We start from the raw sequence: 16,028 nt of genomic DNA on the forward strand, positions 1-16,028 counted from the left end.
TGCTGTGAATGTCTGTTTACATGTTACTTGTAAATTAAATAAATGCCTGATGTTTACGTTTAACTTGGGCCACTTCAGAGAGATACAGTGGCAAATATCCCTCATTTACTCCCATTATAAGGAAAAAAACCCATTTGTGGTATACGGTCTTCATGGGAAATCTCAGCATTGACTATACTATTCTATGCAGAAAAAAAGATGTCCAAGAAAGGTAGCCTGCTTCCAGTATGTATGCTATATATATGTATGTATGTATGTATGTATGTGTGTGTGTGTGTGTGTGTGTGTGTGTGTGTGTGTATGTGTGTGTATATATATATATATATATATATATATATATATATATATATATATATATATATATATATATATATATATATATATATATATATATATATATATATATATATATAATGTGTGTGTATACTAGATGGTGGCCCGATTTGAACGCATCGGGTATTCTAGAATATGTATGTAGTATATAACACAGTTCACGCAGTATATAACACAGTTCACGCAGTATATAACACAGTTCACGCAGTATATAACACAGTTCACGCAGTGTATAACACAGTTCACGCAGTGTATAACACAGTTCACGCAGTATATAACACAGTTCACGCAGTATATAACACAGTTCACGCAGTATATAACACAGTTCACGCAGTATATAACACAGTTCACGCAGTATATAGCACAGCCCACGTAGTATATAGCACAGCCCACGTAGTATATAGCACAGCCCACGTAGTATATAGCACAGCCCACGTAGTATATAACACAGCCCACGTAGTATATAGCACAGCCCACGTAGTATATAGCAGTGTGGGCACCATATCCCTGTTGAAAAAAAAACTATTAAAATAAAAAACAAATAGTTATATACTCACCTTCCGGCGGCCCCCGGATCTAGCCCAGGCCTTTAGCGATGCTCCTTACGACGCTCCGTTCCCAGTAATGCCTTGCGGCAATAACCCGTGATCATGTAGTGGTCTCACGAGACCGCTACGTCATCATCTCACGAGACCGCTACGTGTTCGCAAGTCATTGCCGCAATGCATCCTTGGGACCGCTGTGTCGCGCGGAGCGGGAAAGGGTGCCGCGGACGCCGGAAGGTGAGAATATAATGTTGTTTTTTTATTATTATTTTTAACATTATATGTTTTTACTATTGATGCTGCATATGCAGCATCAATAGTAAAAAGTGAAGCGGTGTTTAAATCCTGCCCCAATATCGCTGATTGGTCGCGGCCGGCCGCGACCAATCAGCGACCCGGGATTTCCATTACGGAAGTTACAGACAAACAGATGGAAGTACCCCTTAGACAATTATATATATAGAACCAAAACAAGAAAAAACGGAAGTAAAACGTCCTATTTCTTTCAAAAGCAGGTATACTTTATTAAATGTTTAAAATTACCATGAAACACAAGTTAAAAAATGGAGACAGCATTTACAAAAAAACGCACATAACCTTCACATGAAACACATGTTATATATATGTTTAGGTGTATACAGGCATATGGGGAACATATACATACCCCCGGACGAAGCTAACGCGAAACGCGCGTTGGGGCTCAGGATCGCACAAAACAGGTCATGTAACAGAACTTGAATTACTAACTAAGCTATGTAACATGTGTGTATGCAGATTTATGGGGCCAAATAGGCTATATGCAATAATAGAATTCCCCATTGGTGACTGTGATGTTGCTGTGGAGGTGAGGTATGGATAAAAAGTTTAGCACAATGCACTAAAGCACTTTACTTTATCATATATACCACTGCCTCTCATCCGCAGGAATAATCGCCTTCACCGAATATTGGGGCAGCTCCACATATGTGAATTAGGCATTGTAAAAGGTTCAGCCATCTAACAAAGGAGCATTAATATTGTCTCAAGAGGTTCCCCATATGCCTGTATACACCTAAACATATATATAACATGTGTTTCATGTGAAGGTTATGTGCGTTTTTTTGTAAATGCTGTCTCCATTTTTTAACTTGTGTTTCATGGTAATTTTAAACATTTAATAAAGTATACCTGCTTTTGAAAGAAATAGGACGTTTTACTTCCGTTTTTTCTTGTTTTGGATTTGTTGACCTTTTGGAAGTGTCACTTATATAGGCCTGCAGTTTTCTATATATGCAAATATTAAATTATATATATAGATATATATATATATAAACATCAAATTTTGCTTACCGTAATCCATTTAAAAATAGAAAAAGGTATGCATACTTGGCAAAAGGTTAAAGTGAATACCTCCATAAAAACCAATGTGTTTCAAACGCTATAGCGTTCTTAATCCTGACGGAGGTTTAAAAGACACTTTCTTGGCCTTATGACGAATACTCCAGGTGCTTTCCCAGACATATGTAGAGTTCAAAAGTAACAATAATTATAGTAATGACAGTGTATGAATTATTTTAACATTTGCGAATATTTTTCGTATAACTACCGTATTTTCCGGCGTATAAGACGACTTTTTAACCCCCGAAAATCTTCTTAAAAGTCGGGGGTCGTCTTATACGCCAGGAATCGACTTGTACGCCGGTGTATATGGTGGGTGGGGAGGGGGAGTGATCCTGATGACGAGGGGGCGTCTCACAGGAAAGTGAGTAATCCCCATTACCTTATCCTAGCGGTGCAGCGTGGGGGTGTCAGTGCTGGGAGCGGCGGCGGCTGCTGTGTTCTGGTGCGGCGGCTCCTCTTCTGTGTGGGGCCTCTGTGCTGTGAGGTGGCGGCGGCAGCGGCGTATCTTTATCCAGTTGGGGCTCCTCCGGCATCTCCTTAGCCCTGGAGGCCCCGCCGCAACTCCATCGGTGCAATGTGGTGGCCTCCGGGAAAATGGCCGCTGCTCAGATTCAGATCTCGTGTCCCGAGATTTCGGGACGAGATCTGAATCTGAGCAGCGGCCATTTTCCCGGAGGCCACCGCATCGCACCTATTGAGCTGCCTCCGGGAAAATGGCCGCTGCATTGCACCGATGGAGTTGCGGCGGGGCCTCCAGGGCTAAGGAGATGCCGGAGGAGCCCCAACTGGATAAAGATATGCCGCCGCCACCGCCACCGCACAGCACAGAGGCCCCACACAGAAGAGGAGCCGCCGCACCAGAGCACAGCAGCCGCCGCACCAGAGCACAGCAGCCGCCGCCGCCGCCACTCCCAGCACTGAGACCCCCACGCTGCACCGCTACGATAAGGTAATGGGGGATACTCACTTTCCTGTGAGACGCCCCCTCGTCATCAGGATCACTCCCCCCCCCCCCCCAAAAGGCACATATTCACCGGCCCTATAAGACGACATAGGGTGTATAAGAAGACCCCCGACTTTTAAGAAGATTTTATATTTTAACTGGTAAAGTTGGGGGGTCGTCTTATACGCCCAGTCGTCTTATACGCCGGAAAATACGGTACCAATTTGTCAACTGCCCTCTCGCAATTGCACGAGAGCCTGAATCATTCCCTTACAAGGAAGGGACCCATTATATCATTGAGTTTGTTTTTTTCCAGCTAGGAAGAGCACATTTGCCATAGACGGTGTCTGGTTTTGCAGTTCTGCCCCATTCAGTTGATTTGTGATAATCTATAATACTGCGCATAACCCATGAATAGATGTGATGACACTTTCTTTTTCAAATTCTACTCTAAAATTCAAATAAAAAAAACTTAATTTTTTTTGTTAACATGCTTCATATTGATTTAAGTGGAAAAAATGCTCTGAGGGTATGTGCACAAAAAGACCCCAACTCATCAAACAGAAAACTGATGTAAAAAGCTTTGAAAAATTGCTACATTTTTGCACAGTGTGATGCAGTACAAACATTTTACGCATTTTCGCCCTGCTGCAACAAAGTTGTTTTATCTGGAGGGTGGCGACAAGCGGTGGCATCTCTTAATAAATGATGCGCCTCACTCTCCATTCTTCCCTGTCATAAAGTCTGCATGAAAAACGCCACTCTTCATGAATCTGGGCCAAAGTCTTGCTTTAGGTAAGCAAACCCAGGTAGTTTTTCAAGAGGAAAGCTCTTTCTTCAGGAAACAGCAGCGTTTTCCCTGAAATGTTTTTTTGGTCATTTCTAGAGTGCTTTATTGTCATTTTTTGTGCTTTTTGGTTGTTTTTTTAAGCATTTTTCCAATGTTTTTTGGGGTGTCATTTTTTTACTTATAATTTCCTTTTTTTTAAAAATTCCATTTAACAATGAATAAACCACTAGTGGTATTTCAAGCAAAAATGCTGCTGCAAACTCTCAAAAAGATGCACGGCATCTTTCGGATGGATTTTGAGCCTTCCCATTAACTTCTATTATAAAGTATTGCGCACCTTCAGAACGGAAAAAAAACTGAAAAATTGTCAGCTCACTTCGAACCGCGTGGAGTCTTTGGCTCCTGAAGTGGTTAAAAGATGCTCAGAAAGCTAAGCGTATGAACAGCAAGTCGATTTGACATAGAAATTCATAGGTTCATAAATTTGAGCATTTAAACAGTGCTTTCAGAGGCCGTTTCCAGAGCAGAAGCTGCCTGAAAAAGATGTCTTGTGCACATACTCTTGTAGTTCGTGCACATGTTCTATTTTCGACATTTTTTTTTTCAGTATGAAAAAATGCAAGTTCTTGAGACATTTCTGCTTGAAAAAAAACAGCTTCATGCATACGCTCTTAATAAATTGTCCTCATGCACAAAAAAGCAAGAAAAACTGGTTCAGAGGCAGATTTTCTAGCCAAAAAACGTTCTGCAAATATATCCTTATACTAATAATGGTATCCTTTAAGTGGCTACAAAATATTTTTCTGATTTATCATTAGTGATGAGCGAGTATACTCGGTACTCGAGATTTCCCGAGCCTGCTCGGGTGTCCTCCGAGTATTTGTAAAAACTCGGAGATTTAGTTTTCATCGCCGCAGCTGGATGATTTACATCTCTTAGCCAGCTTGATTACATGTGGGGGTTCCCTAGCAACCAGGCAACCCCCACATGTACTTATGCTGGCTAATAGCTGTAAATCATTGAGCTGCGGCGCAGAAAACTAAATCTCCGGGTAATTACAAAAACTCGGAGGACACCCAAGCGTGCTCGGGAAATCTCGAGTACCGAGTATACTTGCTCATCACTATTCATCATCTGTCGCCGATGACCCGGAAATGAAGCCTGCACATGCATATTACGGTACTTGCTCTGTCCCCGGTAGGACAGAGAGAAGTGCGCCTGTGCAGTAGAGCGGTTGGGGGGCAGTATGGATTATGTACAACAAACCATATGGAAACCTCAGTCTGTGGGTATAATAAAAGGTCTCTATGCAGAAGGTATTGGAGGACATACATACAGCCTACTCAATGCTGTAAAAGAGGCCTTAAATTTGGTGGTCGTACTTTATATTGAGGAAAAACCTGGTGACGGGTTCCCTTTAAGGAAGCAGCTGGGTCACAGCCTCAGAAAGACAGCTTCTTCTATGTATATGGGTGTTGCTTTCAATAAATTTACTTACGTCCTCACGTCCTTAATATTAAAATCCCTTTTACTGAATGTGGTAATGTTATAAATATACAGATGCTATAGCAGCAGCGCTCCATAATAAGTAGTGTTGTCCTAGAAATTGCTGACATGGAGATTTTCAGCTGCTTGAACTTCTTCTGTGAACTCTGATGCAGCAGACATGGGAAAAGTTCCCTCATGATGAACATGTGTGAACCTGAACACAAAGACTTTACATGTAGGGGATGGAAGGACTAGTTGACAACTGTATCGGGAAAGTTCTTTTGACGTTCCACAACATCCTGGATCTCCCTGAGCGCTTGTCACAGACAGAATCCCGTGTGACACTGATCTGGTTATGGAAATGGTCACACAGAATTAGACCTGTAAAGCTCCCGCTATGGCAGAGATCGTGGCAAAGTGCTTTGTACAGACAGTTTCCTTTTTCCCTATCGGAATAGTGCTGGTTTCCATCGTTACAAAGTGTTTTTCACACTAAACAGGGCAAAAGGGAGTCACATTTTCTTTCCTTTGTACAGTCAGTTATTAATTCATGGAAGGCAATGGGTGTTTTGCCTGGGAAGGGAAACGATTCCCTTGTTTCCTGTTTCCCTGCTGAGTGCAAGGACCGACACTATAAAGTATTGTTTATGTATAACTTCTGTCTGACGTGTGTGGCTGTTGTTCCATGAAAATGTTTAGAATTGAGCTTCATTATACATTTATGTACGTTTTCTTTTATTTATTTTTTTCTGCTAAACATGAGCTTGAAATTTAGCAAACTTTCCTGTAAGAAAATGAATGCTTTTTTTTCTTCCTGTGATTTTTCACATTTCAGATTATCTTGTAGATTCACAGCATGAGCGAGAGAGATATAAAATATAAATATAAAAGCTATAAAGTAGCTTTTTAATCCTGCATGAATGACTACAGATAGAATTTTATCTGCTTATAGTTCATGCTACCATTACTTATTATTTGTAATCAAATTTGTATTTTGATCTTTGAAAATGTCATTAGAGTCCTTTAAAGGGCTGAGCCGGCTGTTGGTGAGTGCGCGGCTACAGCCACCGCTCTCTATACACAGAGCGGTGACAGAAGTTGTGCCTTTGCTGCCCTCGTGACTGAAACGCGAACGCTACCGGTAGGAATAAAGTTAATTTACTCCCGGTGCGGGGCTCTAAGTGTGGGCGCCAGGCAGGCTAATCGCGTTTTTTCAGGTGATCGGTTCCCTTTAACCGATTGTGCAACTCAGATCCTTGTGGCCACATGACATTAGATTGTTCTATTTGTGCTTGTAGCATTTTCATCGTTTTGCGTAGGATACATTTGCACCACTCCTATAAAGGGGATGTCTCAATCTATACTTGGGTCAGTTTACCCTAGTCAGCCTGCAGCACTAAATGACTGCCGATATACTACTTGTTTGCTGATCAGCAGTTGTTTAATAGTCTACACAGCCTGACCCCACTTTATGTGCACAATGAACAATCTAGATAAGATTGTTAAAGGAAATCAGCAGTTTTTCGCTACCCCATCTGAAAGCAGCATTATGCTTGCTGCAGATTTGATAAAATCACTGTTTTATCTGCTGCAGGTCTATGGGTTCTCTGAATGCTGAGCTCTGTATAACCCCGCCCACACCACTGATTGGCAGCTTTCTGTGTGTACACTGTGCATAGACAGAAAGCTGCCAATCAGTGGTAGGGGCATGGTTACACAGCGCTCATGAATATGTAGGTATGTAGGACTGCTTGGCAGGAGGTTTACTAGTCTTTTAGTGATAAAATCACTCTTGTCAGCAGGAGATTATCAATACTACAGTAAGCATCCTAGTAAAGGTACCGTCACACTCAGTGACGCTGCAGTGATATAGACAACGAGTCGATCGCTGCAGCGTCGCTGTTTAGGTCGCTGGGGAGCTGTCACACAGACAGCTCTCTCCAGCAACCAACGATCAGGGGAACGACTTCGGCATCGTTGAAACTGTCTTCAACGATGCCGAAGTCCCCCTGCAGCACCCGGGTAACCAGGGTAAACATCGGGTTACTAAGTGCAGGGCCGCGCTTAGTAACCCTATATTTACCCTGGTTACCATTGTAAAAGTCTATCACGTCCCTCGGCGTCCACAGGGTTACGCGCTGCTGCTCAGAGCTTCCTGCACTGAATGTGTCAGCGCCGGCAGTAAAGCAGAGCACAGCGGTGACGTCACCGCTGTGCTCTGCTTTGACACAATCAGTGCAGAAAGCTCTCGGCAGCAGCGCAGCATTAGCAAGTGCTCCTGCCGAAAGCAGTTTTAACCCTGTGGACGCCGGGGGACGTGACAGACATCAGAATGTGAGTATGTACTGTTTTTTTTTTTTTACTTTTACAATGGTAACCAGGGTAAATATCGGGTTACTAAGCGCGGCCCTGCACTTAGTAACCCGATGTTTACCCTGGTTACAAGTGAACACATCGTTGGATCGGCGCCACACGCTGATCCAACGATGGACAGCGGGTGATCAGCGACAAAATAAAGTTCTGGACTTCTAGCTCCGACCAGCGATATCACAGCGGGATCCAGATCGCTGCTGCGTGTCAAACACAACGAGATCGCTATCCAGGACGCTGCAACGTCACGGATCGCTATCGTTATCGCTGCAAAGTCGTTTAGTGTGAAGGTACCTTTAGTGACACATCAATGGAATCAGGACTCTGTCTCTACATTATGTTTGTCACAGATTAGGTGGCAAAAACAGTCTCAGATTCCATTTAAGTGTGCATAGGTTGCAGTTCTCAGCAATGCAGGTGTTATTTACACAGGACAATGCGCTGTTGAGAACATTGATCTTTTGGGCAATTCATAAGATCATTTCACTTAAAGAAGCACTCCTGTCAGTGTTTATCCTCTGAATATATTGCAGTCATCATTTTGCCTTTCTACCCCGTTAAGTCTTGTCTTTTCCATTAGGTCTATGGCTTTACATGATTAACCCCTTTCCGACCTTTGACGCATACGCTGCGTCATGAAAGTCTGTGGCAATCCGACCTATGACGCAGCGTATGCGTCATGGAATGATCGCGTCCCTGCAGATCGGGTGAAGGGGTTAACTCCCATTTTACCCGATCTGCAGGAACAGGGGGAGTGGTGCTTCAGCCCAGGGGGGGTGGCTTCACCCCCCCCCGTGGCTACGATCGCTCTGATTGGCTGTTGAAAGTGAAACTGCCAATCAGAGCGATTTGTAATATTTCACCTAAAAAACTGGTGAAATATTACAATCCGGCCATGGCTGGAAATACTTAAGTGACCCCCCCACACCCACCGATCGCCCCCCCAGTCCTCCGTTATGGGGTCCGGTCCCCTCTGTCCGCCTGCCGGCTCCCCCGTCCTCCTGACCGCTCCCTCCTTGTTTGTATTCACCCCCCCTGTGGTCCGATCACCCCCCCGTGCTCCAATCCACCCCCCCACCACCCCTTCATACTTACCGATCCTCCCGGTGTCCGTACGTCTCCTCGCTGGGCGCCGCCATCTTCCAATATGGAGGGCGCATGCTCAGTGCGCCCGCCGAATCTGCCAGCCGGCAGATTCCTTACAAGTACATTTTGATGGCTGTGATAGGTTCTATCACAGCGATCAAAATAAAAAAAATAATAAATAACCCCCCCCCCTTTATCACCCCCATAGGTAGGGACAATAATAAAATAAAGAAAATATTTTTTTTTTTTTTTTTTTCGTTTTCCACTAGGGTTAGGGTTAGAACTAGGGGTAGGGTTAGGGTTAGGGGTAGGGTTAGGGTTATGGCATGTGCGGATTTGGCTGCGGATCCGCAGCGGATTGGCCGCGGATCTGCAGCGGATTGGCCGCTGCGAATTCGTTGCAGTTTTCCATCAGGTTTACAGTACCATGTACACCTATGGAAAACCAAATCCGCTGTGCCCATGGTGCGGAAAATTCCGTGCAGAAACGCTGCGTTGTATTTTCCGCAGCATGTCAATTCTTTGTGCGGATTCCGCAGCGTTTTACACCTGTTCCTCAATAGGAATCCGCAGGTGAAATCCGCACAAAAAAACACTGGAAATCTGCTGTAAATCTGCAGGTAAAACGCAGTGCCTTTTACCTGCAGATTTTTCAAAAATCGTGCGGAAAAATCTCACACGAATCCGCAACGTGGGCACATAGCCTTAGGGTTAGGGTTGGAATTAGGGTTAAGATTAGGCTTGTGGTTAGGGTTACGGATAGGGTTAGGGGTGTGTTGGGGTTACAGTTGTGGTTAGGGTTGGGATTAGGGTTAGGGTTGGGATTAGGGTTAGGATTATGGTTAGGGTTGGAATTAGGGTTACGGGTGTGTTGCGGTTAGGGTTGTGGTTAGGGGTGTGTTGGGGTTAGGGTTGTGATTAGGGTTATGGCTACGGTTGGGATTAGGATTAGGGGTGTGTTGGGGTTAGTGTTGAAGTTAGAATTGAGGGGTTTCCACTGTTTAGGCACATCAGGGGTCTCCAAACGCAACATGGCGCCACCATTGATTCCAGCCAATCTTGCGTTCAAAAAGTCAAATGGTGCTCCCTCCCTTCCAAGCCCCAACGTGCGCCCAAACAGTGGTTTACCCCCACATTTGGGGTACCAGCGTACTCAGGACAAACTGGGCAACAACTGTTGGGGTCCAATTTCTCCTGCTACCCTTGCAAAAATAAAAAATTACTTGCTAAAACATAATTTTTGAGGAAAGAACAATTATTTTTTGTTTTCAGGGCTCTGCGTTATAAACTTCTGTGAAGCACTTGGGGGTTGAAAGTGCTCACCACACATCTAGATAAGTTCCATCGGGGGTCTAGTTTCCAACATGGGGTCACTTGTGGGGTGTTTCTACTGTTTAGGCACATCAGGGGCTCTGCAAATGCAACGTGATGCCCGCAGACCATTCCATCAAAGTCTGCATTTCAAATGTCACTACTTCCCTTCCGAGCCCTGACATGCGCCCAAACAGTGGTTTACCCCCACATATGGGGTACCAGCACACTCACAACAAACTGGGCAACAAATATTGGGGTCCAATTTCTCCTGTTACCCTTGTGAAAATAAAAAATTGCTTGCTAAAACATCTTTTTTGAGGAAAGAAAAATGATTTTTTATTTTCACGGCTCTGCGTTGTAAACTTCTGTGAAGCACTTGGGGGTTGAATGTGCTCACCACACATCTAGATAAGTTCCTTGGGGGGTCTAGTTTCCAAAATGGGGTCACTTGTGGGGTGTTTCTACTGTTTAGGCACATCAGGGGCTCTGCAAATGCAACGTGATGCCCGCAGACCATTCCATCAAAGTCTGCATTTCAAATGTCACTACTTCCCTTCCGAGCCCTGACATGCGCCCAAACAGTGTTTTACCCCCACATATGGGGTACCAGCACACTCACAACAAACTGGGCAACAAATATTGGGGTCCAATTTCTCCTGTTACCCTTGTGAAAATAAAAAATTGCTTGCTAAAACATCTTTTTTGAGGAAAGAAAAATGATTTTTTATTTTCACGGCTCTGCGTTGTAAACTTCTGTGAAGCACTTGGGGTTTGAATGTGCTCACCACACATCTAGATAAGTTCCTTGGGGGGTCTAGTTTCCAAAATGGGGTCACTTGTGGGGTGTTTCTACTGTTTAGGCACATCAGGGGCTCTGCAAATGCAACGTGATGCCCGCAGACCATTCCATCAAAGTCTGCATTTCAAATGTCACTACTTCCCTTCCGAGCCCTGACATGCGCCCAAACAGTGGTTTACCCCCACATATGGGGTACCAGCACACTCACAACAAACTGGGCAACAAATATTGGGGTCCAATTTCTCCTGTTACCCTTGTGAAAATAAAAAATTGCTTGCTAAAACATCTTTTTTGAGGAAAGAAAAATGATTTTTTATTTTCACGGCTCTGCGTTGTAAACTTGTGAAGCACTTGGGGGTTGAATGTGCTCACCACACATCTAGATAAGTTCCTTGGGGGGTCTAGTTTCCAAAATGGGGTCAATTGTGGGGGGTTTCTACTGTTTAGGCATATCAGGGGCTCTGCAAACGTAACATGATGCCCGCAGACCATTCCATCAAAGTCTGCATTCCAAAACGTCACTACTTCCCTTCCGAGCCCCGGCATATGCCCAAACAGTGGTTTACCCCCACATATGGGGTATCAGCGTACTAAGGAGAAACTGGACAACAACTTTTGGGGTCCAATTTCTCCTGTTACCCTTAAAAAAATAAAAAATTCTGGGCTAAAAAATCATTTTTGAGAAAAGAAAAATTATTTTTTATTTTCATGGCTCTGCGTTATAAACTTCTGTGAAGCACTTGGGGGTTCAAAGTGCTCACCACACATCTAGATTAGTTCCTTGGGAGGTCTAGTTTCCAAAATGGGGTCAGTTGTGCGGGAGCTCCAATGTTTAGGCACACAGGGGCTCTCCAAACGTGACATGGTGTCCGCTAATGATTGGAGCTAATTTTCCATTCAAAAAGCCAAATGGCGTGCCTTCCCTTCCGAGCCCTGCCGTGCGCCCAAACAGTGGTTTACCCCCACATATGGGGTATCATCGTACTCAGGACAAACTGGACAACAACATTTGGGGTCCAATTTCTCCTATTACCCTTGGGAAAATAAAAAATTCTGGACTAAAAATCATTTTTGAGGAAAGAAAAATTATTTTTTATTTTCACGGCTCTGCGTTATAAACTTCTGTGAAGCACCTGGGGGTTATAAGTGCTCACTATGCATCTAGATAAGTTCCTTGGGGGGTCTAGTTTCCAAAATGGGGTCACTTGTGCGGGAGCTCCAATGTTTAGGCACACAGGGGCTCTCCAAACGCGACATGGTGTCCGCTAACGATTGGAGCTAATTTTCCATTCAAAAAGTCAAATGGCACGCCTCCCCTTCCGAGCCTTGCAGTGCACCCAAACAGTGGTTTACCCCCACATATGAGGTATCGGCGTACTCAGGAGAAATTGCCCAACAAATTTTAGGATCCATTTTATCCTGTTGCCCATGTGAAAATGAAAGAATTGAGGCTAAAAGAAATTTTGTGTGAAAAAAAAGTACTTTTTCATTTTTGCGGATCAATTTGTGAAGTACCTGGGGGTTTAAAGTGCTCACTATGCCTCTAGATAAGTTCCTTGGGGGGTCTAGTTTCCAAAATGGGGTCACTTGTGGAGGAGCTCCAATGTTTAGGCACACGGGGGCTCTCCAAACGCGACATGGTGTCCGCTAAAGATTGGAGCCAATTTTTCATTGAAAAAGTCAAATGGCGCTCCTTCCCTTCCGAGCCCTGTCGTGCGCCCAAACAGTGGTTTACCCCCACATATGAGGTATCAGCGTACTCAGGACAAATTGGACAACAACGTCCATGGTCCAGTTTCTCCTTTTACCCTTGGAAAAATAAAAAAATTGTTGCTAAAAGATCATTTTTGTGACTAAAAAGTTAAATGTTCATTTTTTCCTTCCATGTTGCTTCTGCTGCTGTGAAACACCTGAAGGGTTAATAAACTTCTTGAATGTGGTTTTGAGCACCTTGAGGGGTGCAGTTTTTAGAATGGTGTCACTTTTGGGTATTTTCAGCCATATAGAACCCTCAAACTGACTTCAAATGTGAGGTGGTCCCTAAAAAAAAAATGGTTTTGTAAATTTTGTTGTAAAAACGAGAAATCACTGGTCAAATTTTAACCCTTATAACTTCCTAGCAAAAAAAAAATTTGTTTCCAAAATTGTGCTGAATGTAAAGTAGACATGTGGGAAATGTTATTTATTAACTATTTTGTGTCACATAACTCTCTGGTTTAACAGAATAAAAATTCAAAATGTGAAAATTGCGAAATTTTCAAAATTTTCGCCAAATTTCCGTTTTTTTCACAAATAAACTCAGAAATTATCGACCTAAATTTACCACTAACATGAAGCCCAATATGTCACGAAAAAAAACAATCTCAGAATCGCTAGGATCCGTTGAAGCGTTCCGGAGTTATTACCTCATAAAGGGACACTGGTCAGAATTGCAAAAAACGGCAAGGTCATTAAGGCCAAAATAGGCTGGGTCATGAAGGGGTTAAAAGCAGAATAGCTGACTAAGTTCTATGTAGAAAAAAAATCTTGTTTCCCTGCATGAGTCATCACTGTAAAAGTCTCTGGCAGAGGGAGGAGCTGAACAGCTGGGTCAGGAGTTGAAGAGGGGGGATGACTCATGCAGGGAAGAGATACTTCCTTTTTCTACATAGAGCAGAGAAAAGAGAAGAATTAGCTGGGTAGAAAGGCACAATGAGTAATTGTAAATACACAGTGCCATATAATATGATGACTGCAATATATTAATATAAAAGCTTAGATGGGAACAAACTAGCAAGCCGCCTGTTTAGACTGCACAATTATCGTGCATGTGAGTGCTGGTTCATGATAATCCTGTAGTGTAAAAGCACTTTTAAGGAGGATGTCTTGACAATTTGACTGAACTCCATGTGTCCCCCTGTTGCCTAACCCCAGAGGTCAGCTGTTATGTGTAAAGAAAATCTGGCAGTAAGTTTCTCAGCTGTGTGACCGCTCTGGCAAAATTCCGTAATTTGTATTCTTTTAGAAACCAAACTTTTTATTTTTCTAAATTCGACAACACAATTAAAATGTTAGTGTAGTCATCATATCCTATTAACTCTGTGAATGTAATGTCTATGGAAGGTGCTAGATGCTGAATGGATAAGTCAGGACTCTAGTTACCATGCTGTAAAAGTATGTGGTGATCATTACACACAATATTCCAACAAGACAGAATATTATATGTATTCTCCTAGTTAATAAAAGTCTCAATCAAACATTCTTACCATGAGTAGAAAATCACGATTCCAATACTTGTGTGTCTGCAGGTTAATGTGCTTGTCAGAATTTTTATTTATATATTATATTTTTTAGACTCTGAGGATGAAGGCGAGTCAGAAGCAGCAAAACAGCTTGTTCAGCCCATAGCAGAGAAAATTATAGCACAATATAAAGCCAAAGATGAGGAAGCACCACTACTGTTCTTTGTGGCTAGTGAGGTGAGTACGGGGAAAAGTATGTTGAGGTTTCTCCACAATAATCTGGTAAAATGTAAATCGATAAAGAAGAAAAAGAAGTATTTATTTTTTAGAGATGTGATGACTTTGAGAAACTTAAAGCAATACTGTAACAAATGTTTCCTTATATATGACACTGCAGACTAGTAAATTATAAATTGAGGAGGCTGTTGTGTATTCTTTGTGCATACCTGTTTTAGACATTGTGCCTTGTATGAGATGACAGAATCCTTGTTCCTTCTTCCTCTTTAATCTGGTTCTCCGAATACAGTTTTTGGGAGCAAAAGATAGGACTCCGAATAGAGCAAATGCTATGTGACGAGACTCAATCACTTCTGCAAAACCAAACTCACAATACAGAGTTGGTGTCTTCAACCTGTTTCCCCTGCCTTTTATTTTTTTTGGTAAGAAAATGGCCCTAGTGTGTGTATGTCTGAGAAATTAAATTGTGATCCCAATTAGGGACTAGGACTTGTGTGAAGATCTGTGTACAAGGTTATGGAATATATTGCTGTTTATGTAAGCAGTGGAAACGAACAAAAGTAGGCAATTTCTTTGTAACTGAAAAGCTTTCCCTGCTCCCCACATGGTAGGTGTTCATATTCCTTACTAATGATAATAGATCCCAAATCCTTTTCTCTCTTATCCTTTCCTCATGAAGCCAATACTTGGGCATTTCTTGTCCAATAATTGCAATATGTGGCCTTTTTTGCACAATATCGTTTCTATCTGGTATGCCGTCACTTTTATGTAGGAAAAGGAAGCCGAACATAATGCTAGGTTCCCCTCTCAAAGTTTAGTTACATATTATGTAGTTTGCTTTCTTTTACGTGGTGGGAAAATAGAGTTTACATGAGAAAGTGATGATTTTTGCTTGGCTGACTAATCGGGAAAGGAAATACCTAGAAGGTTAATCTAATACAGACTCTGTCCTTTCATATATAGTGTGATGGTTTATGGGAACTTTATTAGAGAAACATTTATTACTTGGCTTACAAGGAATACCACTGAGCACTCTTACTGGTGTGCATTCTAATTCTTCCCTATAGTAAAGAGGAACTACAAGTGACTTGTGAAATTCCATCAATATATCATATTTTGTGTACGGAATTCTTGTCTACATGTACAAGGGGAAAGCATTACCTTTTACTTTACCATCTAGAATGCCTATGCTAGTGTTTAATGCTCTATTCAAATTTTCTGGAATATTTGGCACCTAGAATAGCACATTCTGAAAGATTATTCTTACCATTATACTAAGTAAAGATATGTTTTTTATTTTTTTAAAGACCCAAACAAGCATTGGCCTCTGTTCTTAATGTGTAAGCCACTATGCTAGAGTGACCACGTACGGTATATCAGTGTATCCACAGACCTCACTGAAGTAAGACGAATGCTCTAGAGCAAAGTTTTCTCATACTGTACAATTTCTAGGAAGAGAAATCTCCGAATGATCGTTAGCTCCATTTTTGACAGTTTAACTGGACAATTGCAAATGCCAAGA

The 16,028-nt window shown here is 42.5% G+C and overlaps 1 protein-coding gene across 1 annotated transcript in view; it reads left to right on the plus strand.

Moving 5' to 3' along the window:
* The window catches only part of NXN (nucleoredoxin), a 214,201-nt gene that overhangs the window by 174,215 nt on the left and 23,958 nt on the right, over positions 1-16,028 (plus strand). The window contains exon 7 of the mRNA XM_077296371.1: positions 14,382-14,506. Coding sequence (XP_077152486.1) covers positions 14,382-14,506 — 125 coding nt within the window. The remainder of the gene's footprint in view (positions 1-14,381; positions 14,507-16,028) is intronic.

The sequence above is a fragment of the Ranitomeya variabilis genome, chromosome 3 (assembly GCF_051348905.1).
Source record: "Ranitomeya variabilis isolate aRanVar5 chromosome 3, aRanVar5.hap1, whole genome shotgun sequence".
NCBI lineage: Eukaryota > Metazoa > Chordata > Amphibia > Anura > Dendrobatidae > Ranitomeya > Ranitomeya variabilis.